The sequence below is a fragment of the Ursus americanus genome, chromosome 17 (genome assembly GCF_024610735.1).
Source record: "Ursus americanus isolate L20-20 chromosome 17, mUrsAme1.1.p, whole genome shotgun sequence".
NCBI classification, from domain to species: Eukaryota; Metazoa; Chordata; class Mammalia; order Carnivora; family Ursidae; genus Ursus; species Ursus americanus.
The window spans coordinates 42990806-43008638 of record NC_142143.1 but is presented as its reverse complement, the minus strand read 5'-3'; the positions used below and the strand labels follow the sequence as shown (position 1 = coordinate 43008638).

General features: G+C 38.3%; 1 protein-coding gene across 1 annotated transcript in view; it reads left to right on the top strand.

Moving 5' to 3' along the window:
* The window catches only part of TRHDE (thyrotropin releasing hormone degrading enzyme), a 365955-nt gene that overhangs the window by 324464 nt on the left and 23658 nt on the right, over positions 1 to 17833 (top strand). The window contains exons 13-15 of the mRNA XM_087868922.1: positions 7045 to 7192; positions 9067 to 9164; positions 9647 to 9754. Coding sequence (XP_087725048.1) covers positions 7045 to 7192; positions 9067 to 9164; positions 9647 to 9754 — 354 coding nt within the window. The remainder of the gene's footprint in view (positions 1 to 7044; positions 7193 to 9066; positions 9165 to 9646; positions 9755 to 17833) is intronic.

The window sequence follows — 17833 nt, the reverse complement described above, 5'->3', positions numbered from 1 at the left end:
CCCTTTTGGAGCGTAAATCAGATCAAACACTTGCAGTGGCTTTCTATCACCCATAGAAAAACAAGCTGAAGCCCTTCTTATTTAAGGGCTTTCATGATCTAGCACCACCAACCTCGGCCACCTCCTCACACCTACCCCACTCTTCCTAGCCTACTCTTCTGTGGCTCCCTCCACGCCACGGAAACCTCCTTGTGATTCTGCCAATGTCCCCAGTTTATCCCTGGTTTAGGACTTTCGACCTTGCTGTGTCCCAAGAGGCCCAAATTCCTCCCCCACCGGATTTGTTCAGTCTGCTCTCTCAACGTCATGCAGACAGGTGTCCTCACGGATGCCTGGTCTAAGCCTCCTCTTGAAATCATTCCCATAATCCTCCTGTCCCTACTACCACTCACTTGCCCTACGGAGCACCTGGGATTTGATTATGTTTTTCCTCATGTACTAGACTTAACATGAAGAGTGCTGTGATAGTGACATGTAAACAGATGTTAAAGGAAAGGAGACAGAAAGCATTCAACTCTAGTTCAAAGTGATATTTAGGGAGGCCATCTCACTTGGTTGAATCAGTGAGAGCTTTCTTGTCAGTCTTGGTTTTCAATTCCCGCTCTGTCACTTATTAGTGAAGTCGGCTTGGCAAGTTGCTTCAAGTTGCTTATCTTTAAACTGTAGCTTCTTTATCTAAAAATAAGGTGGGGGGGGGGCTGCATAATAGCACCGATCCTGAAGCTTTTAAGGATAGTAAACTAAAACAAACTTGGGCCATCTTTCCATAACACCATACCATATGGTATATTCTCAATATATGGTAGCTTAAAGTAAGTGGATAGTTTTCCTTTAAAAAAATAATTAACTTCAGCCATAAAGCTAAGGATGTTTTTCTTTTCAGGTGAACAGCTAACGTCTATTAACTCTTCCAATTAATAACCAAACATTGGCTCTGCTTTGTAACATTACTGAGTACCCAGGGGATCCCTGTATTTAGATGATGGCTGATTTCTTGAGGAATTATACACGGAAATAAAGAAGCAAGTGTGTGTGTAGAGACGAAAGGCTGGTTATGGTGGTGGTAGGGGGACTGTACAAATTGCAAAGATTTATTTTTGAATGTTTTATTTTTAATCTTCAAATCTTTACTGAAGAATGGGCCCTAGAGATCATGTAGTTCATCCTTGTCCTTTTACTGACTAGGAGAAAGAGATTTCCAGACCCACCGTCAGTTTACTTAAGTAGTTGTTATAAAATAATGGTGTTGCTTCTGGGAGAGTAGGAAAGTAATTTGCTAATCAGAAACAAACAAACAGAGATGTTTCTTCAGTGCTTCTGCTTTCTCCGGCTATAAAGCTATTTCATTTAGATACAGACTAGCTTATTCAAAGCTCCTTAGCTAGATAGCAATGGTCTTATCTTCTATCATGTATACCATTAATACACAAGATGACTAAAAATACTGTAAATATCACTATATCACCTTTCCCATCCTGCCAGTATCTTTTAACCCTAGAAAATGCTTAATTTAAAAAATATATATGTGTGTATTAAAGTTTTAATATGCTTGTAGAGTGCTCCTCTTTTTAAGAACAATGACATTATTGCTATAACTTAATTTAGTGCAAAAAAACATTTGTGGAGTACCTATTTTGTTCTAGAATCTGCATTAGGCTATGGGAATACAAAGATAGGCAAAGCACGCTTCATTTCCTTAAAGAGTTCAGTCCAGTGAGTGAGAGAGATCATATTATGATAAAATTACCATTAATAGCATGATGATTATTACAAAGATTGCTGTTGTCAAGGTGTTATGTGAGCCCAGAAAAGAAGTGGCCGAGTCAGTTTGGAAGAAGGCTTCCTGGAAGAGAAGGAATAGGAGGAGGAGGGGTATCACTCTGTACTGTACACCTTTTTATGGTTCTAATTTCATGGGGCTACAAATAAGTAACTTCCTTTCCGTCTCTGCAGACAACATTTCTCCAATGCCTGAATCACAGCTTTAGTTTCTCTATGACCTGACCAGACAGACTGTTGGAAATACACCTCCCCGGTGTATTTCCCTTTTTAGCCTGCGGTACTCCAAGGGCTACCGGAGTTTCACCGCCCTACGATCTTCTCACAAAGAACACATAAAAGTCTTTAACAATGGGGGCGCCTGGGTGGCACAGCGGTTAAGCGCCTGCCTTCGGCTCAGGGCGTGATCCCGGCATTATGGGATCGAGCCCCACATCAGGCTCCTCTGCTATGAGCCTGCTTCTTCCTCTCCCACTCCCCCTGCTTGTGTTCCCTTTCTCGCTGGCTGTCTCTATCTCTGTCGAATAAATAAATAAAATCTTAAAAAAAAAAAAAAGTCTTTAACAATGAATAACAGAAGATAATAGGTTAAATAGTAAACTTTTTGATTAAGCATGTGAGCAATTGCTTTAAAAAAAATCTGGGCCCTCAAAGAGAGATCTAATGTCTCCTGGACATATTGTGAAATATCTAGTAGGTAATTGGTTAGTTTTAAGTGAATATGCCATTAGTGGAGCCTGGCGTGTGATGCTCTGAAGACTCTGATTGTGCTTTTTATTTTTTTCCAAGTTTCAAGCACCCAGAAGCCAAATGCTTTTCAAGGAAATTCACATAAAATAGGTTATTTGTGTGCGAGCCACCCATCTCCATAGATTCAGGAGTTAACATTCACAGAATTCGGAGCAGTTTTTAAAAAGTAGTTTTGGATCTTGGGTGAAAACAAAGCCACCTAAGATCAGTGCATTTCAATATCAGCTAATATTGTTTGGTTTTAATCTTCTTCTCATTAAACATACTCTTGTATGCCTAAAGATGTATGTCACTGCAAGCTCCAGTACATTGAAGGAGAGGAGGGTATGTGTGTGTGGGGACGGGAAGGGGTGGGAGGAGGAACCGTATATACAGGCGTACATGGGCAATCTTTTATCTCTTTAACTTTCCTCATTTGTTTCATTTCCTCATTATCTTTTCTTTGGTTCCTAAATTATTTCTTTTTTTCAAGATTTATTTATTTACTTTAGAGGGAGAGAGTGTATGTAAGTGGTGGGAGGGGCAGAGGGAAAGGGAGCAAAAGAACCTCAAGCAGACTCCCCACTGAGTGGGGAGCCCTACGTGGGGCTCCATCCCACGACCCGTGAGATCATGACCTGAACCGAAATCACGAGTCGGACACTTAATTGACTGAGCCTCCCAGGCACCCCCCTAAATTATTTCTTATGCCAACCTATACCCCAATAGTACAGAAGATAGATATCATCTACAACCTTTTCCTAGAATATTAATAAAACACACTTAGCTGTACATGAAATATTCTTTAAATTTGCTATTTTTCCCCTACTTTGTTAGCAACGTTTCTTTGTGATGAAACAAATCTAGGGCAACTACATTTCGGCATCAGGACCCTAAATGTGCTCCCTACTGGGCTGATTACTTGGAGCTAATGTAGTGTTCCATTCATTGGATTCCACGCACTTCCCCCGTATTGATTGCATTATCAGTAGTAGTAATCACAGATATCATTACCAGCCAATTACATAGACACGTATCTAAACTAGGTAACTTATTCACCAACATTATCTCTTACAAGTCTTAATTTTGTAATGAAGCTGATCATCTTGTCCAATTGAGTGTAGCTACATATTTTGATCTAGGAGGCTAAATGTGAGTGTATTGAATTATGTAATAGGTAATTACTTACATATGTTTGTAACAACACAAATGAGAGCAATTTGAATGTAATCTGTTTCTTATTCTATTTGAGGGCTGCATGAGAGAAGGTTAACTGCTTTAAAAAATAGACCCAAGCATGTATTTGGATCAAACACAGTAGAAGTGTTTTTCCTGCTCACATAACAGAAGTGGTGTGAGAACTAGTATTGGGACACGCAGTCCTCCAGAGACCCAGGTGGCTCTCTGACATACTCAGTACAAGAGTTCCAAGGTCACCCTGGAAGATTCACTTCAGGGAAACAGAATATTTAGGAGCTAATGGGAGAGATCTCTGGGCTTAACCCTGGCAGCGATGAGCATTCATGTGCTATTGGCTAGTCACATGACCATACCTAACTACCAAAAAAGTGGGAACTATAATCTATCCTAAGAAGTACAGGAAAGCATGGATTTTGGTGAGCTGTTAGCAATTTTTGCTATGGATTGCTAAGTCCTTTTGATAAGGACTCAAAACAGAACTTGTTCTCTTTCCCTTTTTAATGACTACTTACGTTGGCTTGTCATTATTTGGAACTTCTGTCAGTTTTGCTTTGCTTTTATTTTCTTTACACTCTGTCAGGTATCTTCTAAAACCTAGATCTAAGCCCTGCCTCTCAGATTTATATATATTAAACAACTGAAGAATGGGGAATAAAAAAATTACAAAGTATTTTTTCAAATTTTTAAACAAATCAACTGTGACCATATTATTGTCATATTTGTTGAAGTTTAAATTGTGGACAGGTAGGTTAAGATAAGAGGTTTGGGGGCTAAAAAAGAGGTCTTCTTTTTCAACCCTCTGATTTCATAGATAAGGAATGTGAGGCTTGGCAAGATGAATTTGTTTAATTCTATGGGAAGCATTAGTAGTTCCCAGCTCTTTCTCAAATCCAAGTCTCTTCCATAACGTTATTTGTCATCTTCTTTAGTCATATTTTCTACAAAGCATAAGTCATTGAATAATGTCCATCCATTTACAGGAATGAAGCAAAACACAATAAACTATAACTGACGTAAGGCTAGTATGTTTAAATCTGTGATAAAACAGATCCCATACCTTTCTAGATTTTCCAAACTTACTTGAAGATCAATAATAAGTTAGCTGCGCACCCAAGGGCTCGTGTTTTTTTACTGCATTATTTTTCTGATTTCTTCAACAAAAGAATAATGGCTTCTAGATAAATCGTCTACAACTCTAAAATTATATAATCCATGGCATGTAGATTATAAGCTTATGATCACCATGCCAATTATTATTTAGAATTAAAAGTTCAGGGGAAACAAATGACAAAATCTGAAATATTGGAGGGTATGTTTCTTTTAGGAGGGAAAGCTAAATCATTATTTTTATTTAAAAAAATTATATTGCCTGGTGCCTGAGTGGCTCAGTCCCTTAAGTGTCTGACTTGGGTTCAGGTCATGATCTCAGGGTCCTGCGATCGAGCCCCTCACTCAGGCTCCCTGCTCAGCGGGGAGTCTGCTTCTCCCTCTCCCTCTGCCCCTTCCCCCCACACTTGCTCCCTACATGTTCTCTCTCTCTCAAATAAATAAAATACTAAAAAAAAAAGTTTGCTACCCACTAAAAAGGCAATATAATATTTGTAAAATATTTATTTGAGAGAGAAGAGAGTGCATGTGTGAGGTGGGGGGCGGGGGAGGGACAGAAAAAGTGGGACAAAGCAGACTCCCCGCTGAGCTGGAAGCCCAATGGTGGGAGACCAGGAGCTGGTATCACGACCTGAGCCAAAGGCAGACACCGAGCCATCCAAGTGCTCCGGTGGGTACTTTCTTAAAAGCAAAATGTAACTGTGTTATTGAGATGCTATGCTCCCCTAGCAACAAAGATAAAGTTCCTTATTTAATTGTCATTGCCATAGCCTCATTTCATGCTTTTTCTGCAAGTGGCAACTTGCGACTGTACAAGAAAAGCGGCACGAGTCTAGATGTGGTCTAAATCATACAAGCTTCAGGAAATTTTGAAGTTATGTGGAAATTTGGGGTTATTCTCATCATTTGTATTTATAGCAGGCATTAACTGTGGCTGATGGTTGATCTTATGCCATGAGTGAGCCAAAATCATTAGAGTGACACACATCCGTTTTTTAAAAAACTTAAGAAAACTGAAGCACAGTCTTCGGAATTGGTTTTTCTTATGAACATCGTAAACATGGCCACAAGTTTACCGTAGAGTAACTTTTGCTTGGCACAGTGAATAAGCGTTAGATAATCTGGCAAACTTATTTTAGGTGAAGATGAGACAAGGCTTTGCTCCCTGCCTGTCCACCTTCTACCAAGCACAAATTAAAAGGCCCGTCTAATTTTGTGATGTTACAAAATAACAGTGTGAAAGGTAGATAAAAGAGATAAGCAGGGTTTGGTCGCTTTCATATTTAGCTGGTCCCCGTGTTAGAAGTCTGCATTCGGTTGATTATTCATGTAAAAAAAAAAAAAATCCAGCAGAACACATAGTGTCATGATGTGTATGCATCAGAGACATTGAGGCTAAGACAGACCATCTTTTAATATACTGTGGATTGTCATTTATATTGCTTTGATTTGCAAGGATTTTACATGCAGTCTCCTGGAGAGTAGAGATATACACTTCTTTTTGGATCCTTTTTTGGATATACCCTCTTTAAATATGGGCAACATGTGTTCAGATCATTTTAAAAAGCTAAATTCTCCAAAGAATCTGACATTGGTCCCCAAGGTGACACAGCATCTATTTTGAAAGAAAAATAATAAATGGGAAGAGCCTGTTCTTTCAACTTTTTTGGAATTGGGCTCTATTAAAATCTGAGATTTTCATAGGTGTTATGGAAACCATTTCTTTTGAAAAATGTATAAATTGTAACGTGACATAGACATAGTCAAAGCTGTGGGTTGTCTCTTTAGTTTGTTCTCTTGAAAATAATCTGTATTAAATATTACACACAGAACTACATGAAGAGTAAAGGGGATGCACTGAGAACTGAAATTGCATTCAGTGATCAATTATTTTCAATTACATGTGACCTCTGAAGAGTTCCTGTGAAGGAAAATACCTAGAGTTGATTCTATTCAAATTCCGGAATTCTTTCCTTTAAAAAAATATGCATTTTTTTGTGTATGTAAATTTTTAACTCTCTAACTCCGTATATATTAAGGCACATGGCATCCTAAGTAGGACTATATTTAAAAAGTGAGTAATTTTATTTTTATAGCACTGAGTGTGGCTTCGTTATACTGTGATGAATCTTGCTTTCTGCCTTTTATTTGCATAAGTAAAATCTTCATTTTTGCATCATCATGTATATTTTCTGCATATAATTAACATTAACTTTTTTGACTGTGCAGAGCCGGCTATTTGCCTCAGCACATTCCCCTGGAGATTATCAGATACCTGTCCGAGGAGAAGGATTTTCTTCCTTGGCATGCTGCCAGCCGCGCTCTTTATCCCCTTGATAAATTACTGGACCGCATGGAGAAATACAATGTCTTCAATGTAAAAAGACACATTTTCTTCTTTCTTATTTTCAGATGATGAACTGTTTTCTCATTATCCACTTTATGCAACTGATCCTGAGTTATTTGTGTTTCTTCTTCTAATTTGTATTATCATTTTTGTCTTGATTTTCTGTGCAACACTGATGACAATTACTTGAAAAAGAAATGTAGTACGAGCTCCTTTTTATTGTGGCCTAAAAGTGTCAATTAAGCTTAAATGCCTCAGAATTTAAGAACAAATATACATGGCAAATCCTTAAAGTTCAAACTTACTTTCCAAGAGTTAAAGGGCTCTGTGTTCACAAAGGACTTAACCTGGGTGGAGGGATCCCAAAGATCTTAACAGAATATAGACAGTTTCAGTAAAGATTCTTAGTCATTATTTTTATCCAAAAGGGCATAGTGAATTCAATTCGCTTCCTTAATTAACAAGGATAAGATCAACATTGAGGCGAGAGTCCATTCATAATTGGGTCCAAGGGGATCCAGGAGAGCAAACAATAGATAATCCAAATAGACACAAAGACATGACAAACATTCCAAAATGTTACCTGACCAGATTTCCTGAGCTGAAGTCTGGTAAGCCAACACTGCACGGTGGATACCACCTAATGTAATCTAATAACCATTTGGAATAAGATTAGGATAAGTATGGCTAATGAGCTTTTGAGTCCTAAATTTCTTATGGCCAGTGAGGCTTTGCCTATGAAACTATGTCTCTGTGCCTTCTCTCCCACCTTTGGTCCCTGTTTCGTTCCCTTCAGTTATCTTGCGAGTCTGCCCTGTGTTTTATAAAGTCTTCCTATGTCTTATGACACGCTGGCTCTGCTAATGAACCTCCACGTTTGGAGTTACTTGAGACTAGATTGCCACGGCATGGAATCCGTTTCTTAGCCACCTCTAAATTGTCTGATGGCCATCGGAGTTGCTTCTTGTTTCCTTATTCTAAGTCTGCACGCAAACACCTCTGTTTTAATATTTTTTTGATTGGAATAATCCTGGCTTGACTGTTCATTGTCATTAGTTTGGTCTAATCGCTCACAACAGACATGCAAAAAAAAAAAAAAAAAAGGTCCTTACAGTTCCGGTAGAACTTTTATCGGCTAGAGAAAGACTTATCACACTTCTCTTTTCTTCTTAACAGAGCCACTGCAATGTTAAACTTCTGTAAAAGTAAAATACATTTTTGTATATATTTGTACTTTGGAATAGTATTTCATGTCAGACACCTCAATTTCAGTAAAAGTTAAGAATTGCTTTTACTGTAATTTCAGTGCTTTCATTCCTTTGATAAAATTCAAGGACCACATTAAAGTGAAGAGAACATATTTTACATTGCTGCTAATATTTAAATATGTCATTAGCTCAATGGATTGTTGACTTTGAAATGCCATATTTTTTACTGAAGAGTGTTCTGTGTATGTCAGATTCAACAATGCTAGGCTATCGGCTGGGCTTATATAACAGTCTTCCTTTAAATGCGCTCTATTGACATGAAATGCATAAATGTTAGGTGCTTATTTTCCGTGAGCTAGATCTCCCTACATTTGTATGTCTGTGTGCGTGGGTGTCATTGTCACTATTCCTCAGTGTCCTTGTTTTGCTACAAAAATTGTCATCTAAAATAGTGAATAGTGCAAATTACTTAATGATTTAATAGGAAGAGTAGACTTCCACCATTGCAGTTGTATTTTATTCTTATTTTGAAACACTGAGCTGGATAAATTAGAGCACTTACCATGCTCATAATTTTACTGATATTTTAAAGTAGGTGCATTTAGAAAATATTTTAATCATATTATGTAATTGCAATTATCAGCATGGAGAGGGTTGAAACTGACATCATCTTTATTTCCCCTAACCCCCATTTAGGAATATATTTTAAAGCAAGTTGCAACCACGTACATCAAGCTTGGATGGCCAAAAAACAATTTTAATGGATCTCTTGTTCAAGCATCCTACCAACATGAGTACTGTTTTATTTTCTTTTTCACTTCTTTTCCCCCAGAGCTGTACAATAACATATGACTAGTACCATTGTGACTTTGGCAGCATGAGATGATCCTTCTTTCATTCTGCATCTTTCATTGCCTTTTGCTGGGAGGCCTGCTGATGGGTAGCACAGTTTCCACTTCTTGGTACTGAGAACAAACCATATCCTTGCCATGGTTCATTGTAAGATCTGCCGTTACTGGTAAAGGGGAGATTTGAACCCAATCCAGTTCCCCTCCCCTCCCTCCCCCCCCACGCTGTATTACTGTTTCCAGAAAAGACTTGTAGTATGCTGAACTTCTCTGCCTAACCATCTCTTCCTTGGCAAAATAGGAGTTCTGTATCTGGAAATGATTTTTGTGCTGATTATTTACTTATCTACTGCTTATGTAATGAGTTACCCTTCCTCCCCGGATAGTAACACTGCTTTTTCATTGTTTCTCCTTTCGATGGTACCTAGAGAACTCCGGAGAGAAGTTATAATGCTGGCGTGCAGTTTTGGCAACAAGCATTGTCACCAACAGGCATCGACACTTATTTCGGATTGGATTTCCAGCAACAGGAACAGGTAAATGGAACCAAATCCTGTTTCTCTGATATGATTTAATACTGCTTTCAGATTCTCAGTTGATGCATTGCATTTATCAACTGGAGGAAAACAAGACAAGAAAAAAAAACACTGCGAAACGGTGTTTCAGGTTCATTGCTTTACAAGGCAACACATAAAAGCCACAATACACTTACCTCTGGAGTGTTTTGTGGAGTTTTAAACCAACTTTCTTAATCTGGGCCTTTATTCTTCATACATAAGGTGTCAGCTTATTTTGAATTTGGGTAGCTTTGCTATTCTGTGAGAATAAAATAATTTTATGTAGGCCAGATTCTAAGGTTCTTTATAAAGGTTGTGGTATTTATTCATAAAACAACTGCAAGCATATGATAGAAGTAAAGTAGTGTAACATATGTTAATATTAAAAACCAAAAACCAAAAAGGTTACAGAAAAAACCTACTCTTTTAGTGACCCTTGACAGAGACCTTAAACTTGTATCTTATCTTGGAATTTCACAATACAGGATTTTAATACATAATGGGATGTTAAAATTGCTTAATAGGATTACCTTTGATAAAAATATTAAACTAGGGGCGCCTGGGTGGCACGGCGGTTGGGCGTCTGCCTTCGGCTCAGGGCGTGATCCCGGCGTTATGGGATCGAGTCCCACATCAGGCTCCTCTGCTATGAGCCTGCTTCTTCCTCTCCCACTCCCCCTGCTTGTGTTCCCTCTCTCGCTGGCTGTCTCTATCTCTGTCGAATAAATAAATAAATTCTTAAAAAAAAAATATTAAACTAAATGTCACTTGTTACTGTTAATGAAAAGAATATTAAACATAAAAAAATGGAAGATCACGTTCTTTTCACTACAGTTTTTTAAGCCTTCTTAGGTATCTATATATTTCCAAGGACCAATGTTCCATTTCTTATTACACTTTGGGCAATTTACAGTCACTCCTCCCCAGTCTCTGGCCCCTGTGTTAAGGAGAGTCCAATCAGAAAGGTGAGGAGCTGGGGGACAGTTGATTCAGAGGGTGCTATCTTGCTTGCCCCCCTGGCTTGTCCTGAGCTGAGTGGCTGGGATGACTCCCTGGGAACAGAGGAAGGGACCGGTTCTAGGTGAGCACAGAACCACAGAGAGCATAACCTACTTAAGGAACAAATTGGTTTTTGTCTTGTCAAAAGTTACTTAGGTTTAAATGTAGTGTCTGACTGACTCCAGAGCAAAGCACAGCTCTCCTGCTTTACAGATCTGTGAGAGAGATCTTCCACTGCATTACTAGGTAACTTGTCACCTTCTTTACCATTGTCCTGTTTGCTCTCCAAGTTAACCATTTCTGGTCTTATCCTGAGCTACGAAGGAAAATTCTTTATCACTCACGTCTCTCAGTGATTAAATTTGTCACCGGTCTTCTCTAGCACTAAAGCATTCTCATTTATTAACTTTTACTAATAATTATCCTTTTTGCTAAGTCTTCTGAAAACTATTAAATCAATCTTGAGAATGTTATAATAAAACCTTTTTGTTTTCCTTTTTTCCTACAACCTTCTTCAATTCTACCACATGTACTTAGGTGATGAACACATAAAAATTTATCCAAAATCAGTACATCGAAAATTGTATTAGGATGCATAATCATAAATACACATGAGAAGAAAGGGTAAAATATATTATTTAAAGATCATGGTCTCTGCCATTTTGGTTTTTATTTGATTAGTCTTTTGTTTGTTTCATCTTGCTATGGACACATGCCTTTTCTCAAACCTGACAGTTGCTTTTTATTTTATTTATTTATTTTTTAAAGATTTTATTTATTTATTCGACAGAGATAGAGACAGCCAGCGAGAGAGGGAACACAAGCAGGGGGAGTGGGAGAGGAAGAAGCAGGCTCCCAGCGGAGGAGCCTGATGTGGGGCTCGATCCCATAACGCCGGGATCATGCCTTGAGCCGAAGGCAGACGCTTAACCGCTGTGCCACCCAGGCACCCCTGACAGTTGCTTTTTAACCCATAAAAATACAGCTATTGGGAAAATGCATTTTTAAAATAATTCATTTATTTAACAAAATTTTACTGAGCAATTCTCAATACCAGCTGGTGGCCAGAAAGCAAACAGAAGAGGGAGAGCTGTAAATAAGTAGAGAGAGCCTCTCTATAAACAAATAGTTGTTGTAGCACAGCACAGTGTGTGAACAGCAGGAAGGGGGGATTACTGCCTTAGAGGAATCACATTCACGCTCACAAGGATGAGCGGGATCCTGTTGGATACACAAGGGCAGGCGGGAGGCAGGGGCGGGTGCACGAGTACCTAAGGGGGGAGGGGGCGGATGGGGATTCCAGGTGGAAGGCAGGCATGTGGATTGATATTTAGCCTAACGAGTGTAGTAAATTTCGATGTGTGAATTCGAACAATCCACCACTTCTAAAATTCCCTTATACATGAAAGTTTAGGTATGAGGTACCAGTTCATTTCAGTTTTGATAACTCAGGCACTTCTTTATGACAAAATAACTAAATTTGGGTCTAATACTTGAAGGTTCTTTCATTATTTCCTTCATCATTTGTACATTCTCCTGCTTTGCTTTCTTCTGTAACCGGCTACTGCACATGCTGGGTGGAACTCATCCTGTGTTCACTCAGATTTGCTCAGCCAACCATGTGACCTGTCCCTGCATACACAAGTGACCTGCGGTGAGGGGACATGGTACTCTTGGAGCTACCTGTGTGTGAGCATCAGAGATTTAACCTGTATTTTTTTCAGTCGTGTGATCCTGTGGTCGATGCTGAGTTTAACTTTCTTAAATCGAGTCAATGAAGGGGAGGGAAAGGTTTCTTTTTAAATGTGCCTGAAGAAACACACCAGTCAGTTGTGTTTGTTTGCTTGTTTTTTGTTTCACAGGAGCCTAAAAAATCATCTTTAAGGAAAGCCTCCCAAGGTAATGCAATAGGATACTTATAAAACGTTTTGGGAGATGCTGTGTGTATGCTAATACATTTAAAGGGCAGTGAGTCATGGAAGGTAGCAGGGGTTTCGAATCTGGGGTGCTGTGCTACTCTGTAGACCAATCTTGATGTGCTGGGGAGATAGGTCCAGTTAGCGAGGTTAGATTTAGGAAGCTAGAATGGATGTGAAAGGTGGTGTAGGGAAAGGTAATGGGACCAAAAAGTGCATTGCAAAGCTAGACGTGGTAGCAGCAGAGAGAGAAAACTTCAAGAATTACAGTGAATGATAGATTGAATGAGTCCGCGTTCTGATCCCTGTTAATATATTCAAACGCTACAGTGTGTTGAATTGTAATGGTGATGTCATGCATCACAACGGATGAGCTACGTTCAGGTCTTGTTAGGCTGTGATTTGGGGACTGAGTCCAGCAGAACACCACAGCTCCGAAAAGAGACGAATTGCCGAGCATTCAGTAGAGAACAATACAAATGATAAGATCTTGAAAACAGGAGCTGCGAGAGGACGTTGTGAGACCTGAAAATTTCACTCTAAAAAAAAGAGAAGATGATAGCCTTTTGTATGTATAAAAGACATAATAAAAGGGACAGAAATTGGTTTCTTTCCCTGATTAGTACAAATAAACAAGAAATAATTGGCATAAGCTTCACTGAGTCAAAATAGGGATTATGTTATTACTGTAGGTGAATTATTATTTGAAAATTTCTGTATTAAAACACTATTGAGATTGTACAGTTAACTATACAGATATCACAACATGGTAATATGGGTTTTTTTAAATAAACAATTTAATCTGAAATTAAATGTGTGTCCATAATAACACAGCCTCTTAATTTAGTGATAATGTATTATTTTTCAAATAATGTTAAAAGGCACAATTTAAAGCTCTTATTAAGCCAATACAGAACAAAGATTTAAAATATTTAATTTTTAAAAAGTATTCAACAGATACTGATATCCATTCCCTAACAGATTAGTGATAACTGGTATCATCACTCTTCTTAAAAAATATCCTGAAACAGTGGAGCACCTTCCACACTATGAGATATCAAAAATGTATATTGAAATGAATTAGAAATCATTTTGAAAATGGAAAAACTTAGGGCCCTTCCGTAGTAAAAATTAGGAGTAGAGGAGCATCTCTGGAGCTTCGCAACATACGTAATACATGAACTTCACTACTCATGCAAGTCGTCATCATGTTACTGGTATTATCGTCTTTAATGATGATCATAATGCAGGATATATGTATTTATTGAGCGGTTAGTACATTTCAACTGCTTTTTGTGCACGATCTCCTCATTTTTATTTCATTTGTATAGAAGACAAATCCAAAACTCACAAAGGTTCTATAACTTGCCAAGACCGCATGACAACAGGCAGTGGATGTGGGATCCCTTTCCCAGACCACCTGCCCTTCTAACCCGACCGCGTGTCATGCTGCGGCGGCATGTCAAATTACCACATACCAGTAGTATATGTTTGTTCAAAAATGATTTTAAAAAAGAAGAAAGAAAAAAAAAAAGACACCCACCAGAACTTAACTACTCTCTGCGATGAGTATAAGCAGGAGTTGACTGCAGGTTGTGCTCACGAACGAAGCCCGTGGGGCTCACATCGGGTCATGTGTAGGAATCACTGGGAGGACCTGTGGAACAGTTTGCTGGACCCCACCCCCAGAGTTCTGATTCAGTAGGTTGAATGGGTCCCAAGAATTTGTATTCATGACAAGTTCCCGTGTGATGCTGATGGGCTGGTCTGGCGACCACACTTCAGGAACCACTGGTGTAGGGAAAGGCTACTGTCTTCAAAGTCAAAGACACCCGTGGTCAAAATGCAGTTGTGCCACTAAATGACCTGAGGAACATCACTTGGTTTCATCATCTGAAAAATGGCAGTAATATTACTAACCAAACAAGTTGTAAGAATTATACAAAAGAATGCCAATTCATTATTTGGCTTTTATAGGAAATCATAAAACATGAATCATCTTTGGAGTTGCCTTCTACTTGTTTTGACCGTACAGGTGGGTGGTGTGAGTTTTAAATGGGGAAAGTAGGAAAAAATATAGAATAGAGCAGTACAGAACACGTAGAGAATGCTTTCATTAGCAAACCTTCTCTGTAAGTTTGGGGGTTATAAGCATGTGACCTGTCACATAAAATATAAAACAAAATATTACCATAGAGAGATTTTCAAAGAGGAGCCTGGGGATGTTTGCCCTTTCCTCCTGCTTTAAGAAATCCTGCCTGGCTTGGCCTCTAGAAAAATGTTTCTTTTTCCTCCCTCCCCTTCATCTGCTACTCATGTCCGTCCATCAGCCATAGCTCATTGTATCTCATAGGTAAAGAGCTCCAGTTCAGCTGCCTTTCTTTGTGTCTCTCTCTGCCTTTCTTTGTGTCTCTCTCTGCCCATCAGTGTTCGCTTTTCTTATGTGAGAACACAAAGGAGGACAGACAAAAGGCTCTTTTTGCTATAGTCTGTATATCTGGTTCAGAAACCTCATGTTTTCTTCCCCTAAAAACATGGATCCTAACTTATTGTCCATGTTCCCAAGTTATTATGGTCCTAGTCCCCTTGTTCTGTACACTGCTTTTTGTATTGTTCTTACTATGAACTGTCCTACTATAAATGTTCATAGTCTAAAGTTATACCAGCCAGACCAGCCATTTTCCTGCTCAGTTACCAGCACATGCCTTTTGCAGACAGGTGAAGCCAGCAGGGAGTCTGTGTGGAGCAATGGAAAGGACAGGGCTGCCCAAACCTCCGTGGGCAGGGGTGAGGAATTAGGTTGTCATTAGACAGTTGTGGCTTTAGATGGGTCTGTGTTTACTCCAAGTCTCAACCCTGTTTCTAAAGCAAGGGCATTGCCCCCAAATCTCCAGGGCTTGCATTAGACGGAACAGTCCAAAATTTCGTACTCCCTGTCCATGAACATAAATCATACAATGGCCTCATGATTTGTCCACTTTGGGTTCTCTTTTGCTTATTATTATATAGTTATTTGATTATTATGCAGTTTAAAGGGTGTGTTTTCATTTATACCCGTATTCAGTCAGTGGGTATTGAGCAGCTATGATGTGTCAACCCTGTGCTAGACACTTAGAAGGCAGAGTTCCTTCATTCAACTCATGCCCGCCCCTGTGACTTACCTGGCATTGAGAATATGTGGTTCATGCCCTGACATACCCTGAAGGTTGGTGGTAGAGGCAGGGAGAGAGTGTAGGAGGGAAACAAGTTGTTCAGATAAACACACACCTAAAAATGAAACTCAAGAGAAATGCAGCCAAGAAGTCTGTGGTGTTCTCAGACACTGTCATGGGAATTTGACTAGATCAGAGAGACCAGGGAAAACTTCCAGCCCTGAGAGCTAGCGGTGGAAATGAAGAGGACATGTTTGAGCATGACTGAGGAAGGAAGAGTGAGAGCAGTTAATGACTGCTTGCATATAAATGGTAAAAAAGGAAGGCATTAATGACAGTCCACTAGAATAATCCAGTAGAGCTCAAACATTTATACATACGAATTGCCAAAGATAACATTTTTCAGTCTCTTTCCGAAAATCTACATCATACATGTAAATAACTGCAAGGATTTACCTATTTAGCATATTAGCATAAATAGACATTTTTTTTTAAACAAAATTCTTTCAAACCCCTAATGTATCCAGTGGAATTGAAACACCCTAGCTACTTTATACCCACCATTGGTCATTTAAAAAATATGATTTATGTTCTTACTTAACAGTCACAGATTTTATATTATTCTTTCCTCTCCCCCAAATTATGTTCTAATATATTTTTTTCTGGAGAATCCTTTTGGGATCACCCTATTATACTTTTCTGCTATAGGAAATATATGCATACAACATATACGGACACATACACACATAATTTTTTCATGTCATAAAATCCTATGTTCATTTTTTTTCAAAATTAAGTTTTCATTACAATGGTTACTTGTATATAATTGATTAACATAAATACATGGCAAATTCTGATAAGTAATTTCCAAACATAAAAATTGTTAAATATAACCATTAAAATTGAGATTGGCCTTTTTTCCCCAACCAGTTTATATATTCACAGACAGATATTACTCACGGCTAGAATGAGAAAAGTTTCACCATCAATTCTATTTGATTTTTATGTTAAAGTACTGAGAAACTTTATACATAAAAATAAACAGATAGGAATGGAAGGTGTTTTGTTATAGCAGTATAATACAGTTCTTTTGTCTTTCCCAGTGTTGTGCCAAAAATTACACAGTAATCTATCACCAAAATTTTTAAATTATCACCTGACAACTTGATTAGGCCCTTCTTCAATTTTGATGGAAGCAAAGAATTTTAAAAAATTGAAGACTCATTTTCTAGATATCAGCACCAATATTTAGAATTTTTATTTGATATCACAGTTCACTGTACCCTCGGAAGATGTGAGATAAGTGAATGAGAAATATACCTTTCTCCTGGAAAGTGAGGGAAAGTGGGAGAAGGGTTTTTATGAAAAGAAAAGCATCCATGTGAAAGTTTAGAATGAGGAACTTGATTGCTGTAAAAGTACCCATATCCTTAGGTATTCTTTAAGAAGTCTTTCCTTACCCCCAGAGATAGGAAAACCTATGTCTGGGGGTAAGGAAGGCCATGACACTAGGAGGTGGGTAGAAATGGAAAGAATGAGTGATAGATTAGATTGTTTAGGGAGAGAATGTAAATAAAGGAGAGCAAAGGCGAAGAATCGAGAAATCACAATATTGAATAGCTGGGTGTCATCCAGTCATGAGTTGTGGCCTTTGAAGCTTAACATTTACAGGGTCTTCTAAAAGTTGTCTTACTCCCTCTACCAATGTTCATATTTTTAAATTTATTATTAATCCTTTTCACTATGAATACAAAGAATTTTATCTATTTGAAAATAGAGATCTATCTGTAGATATAAATATCTAGAAACAGTGGATAGTCTAAAAATATGTCTGGAATTTATTCTTATAAATATGTCCCCAGGAACCTGTACAATTCTTAAAACTTATTTCTCCTTAAAAAAATCCCACTATTTCCACTCTATTTTACCTTACAACATAGGCAGTTTATATCTTAGTTTCAAAATAGTTTTTATGATTTTCTCATACATAT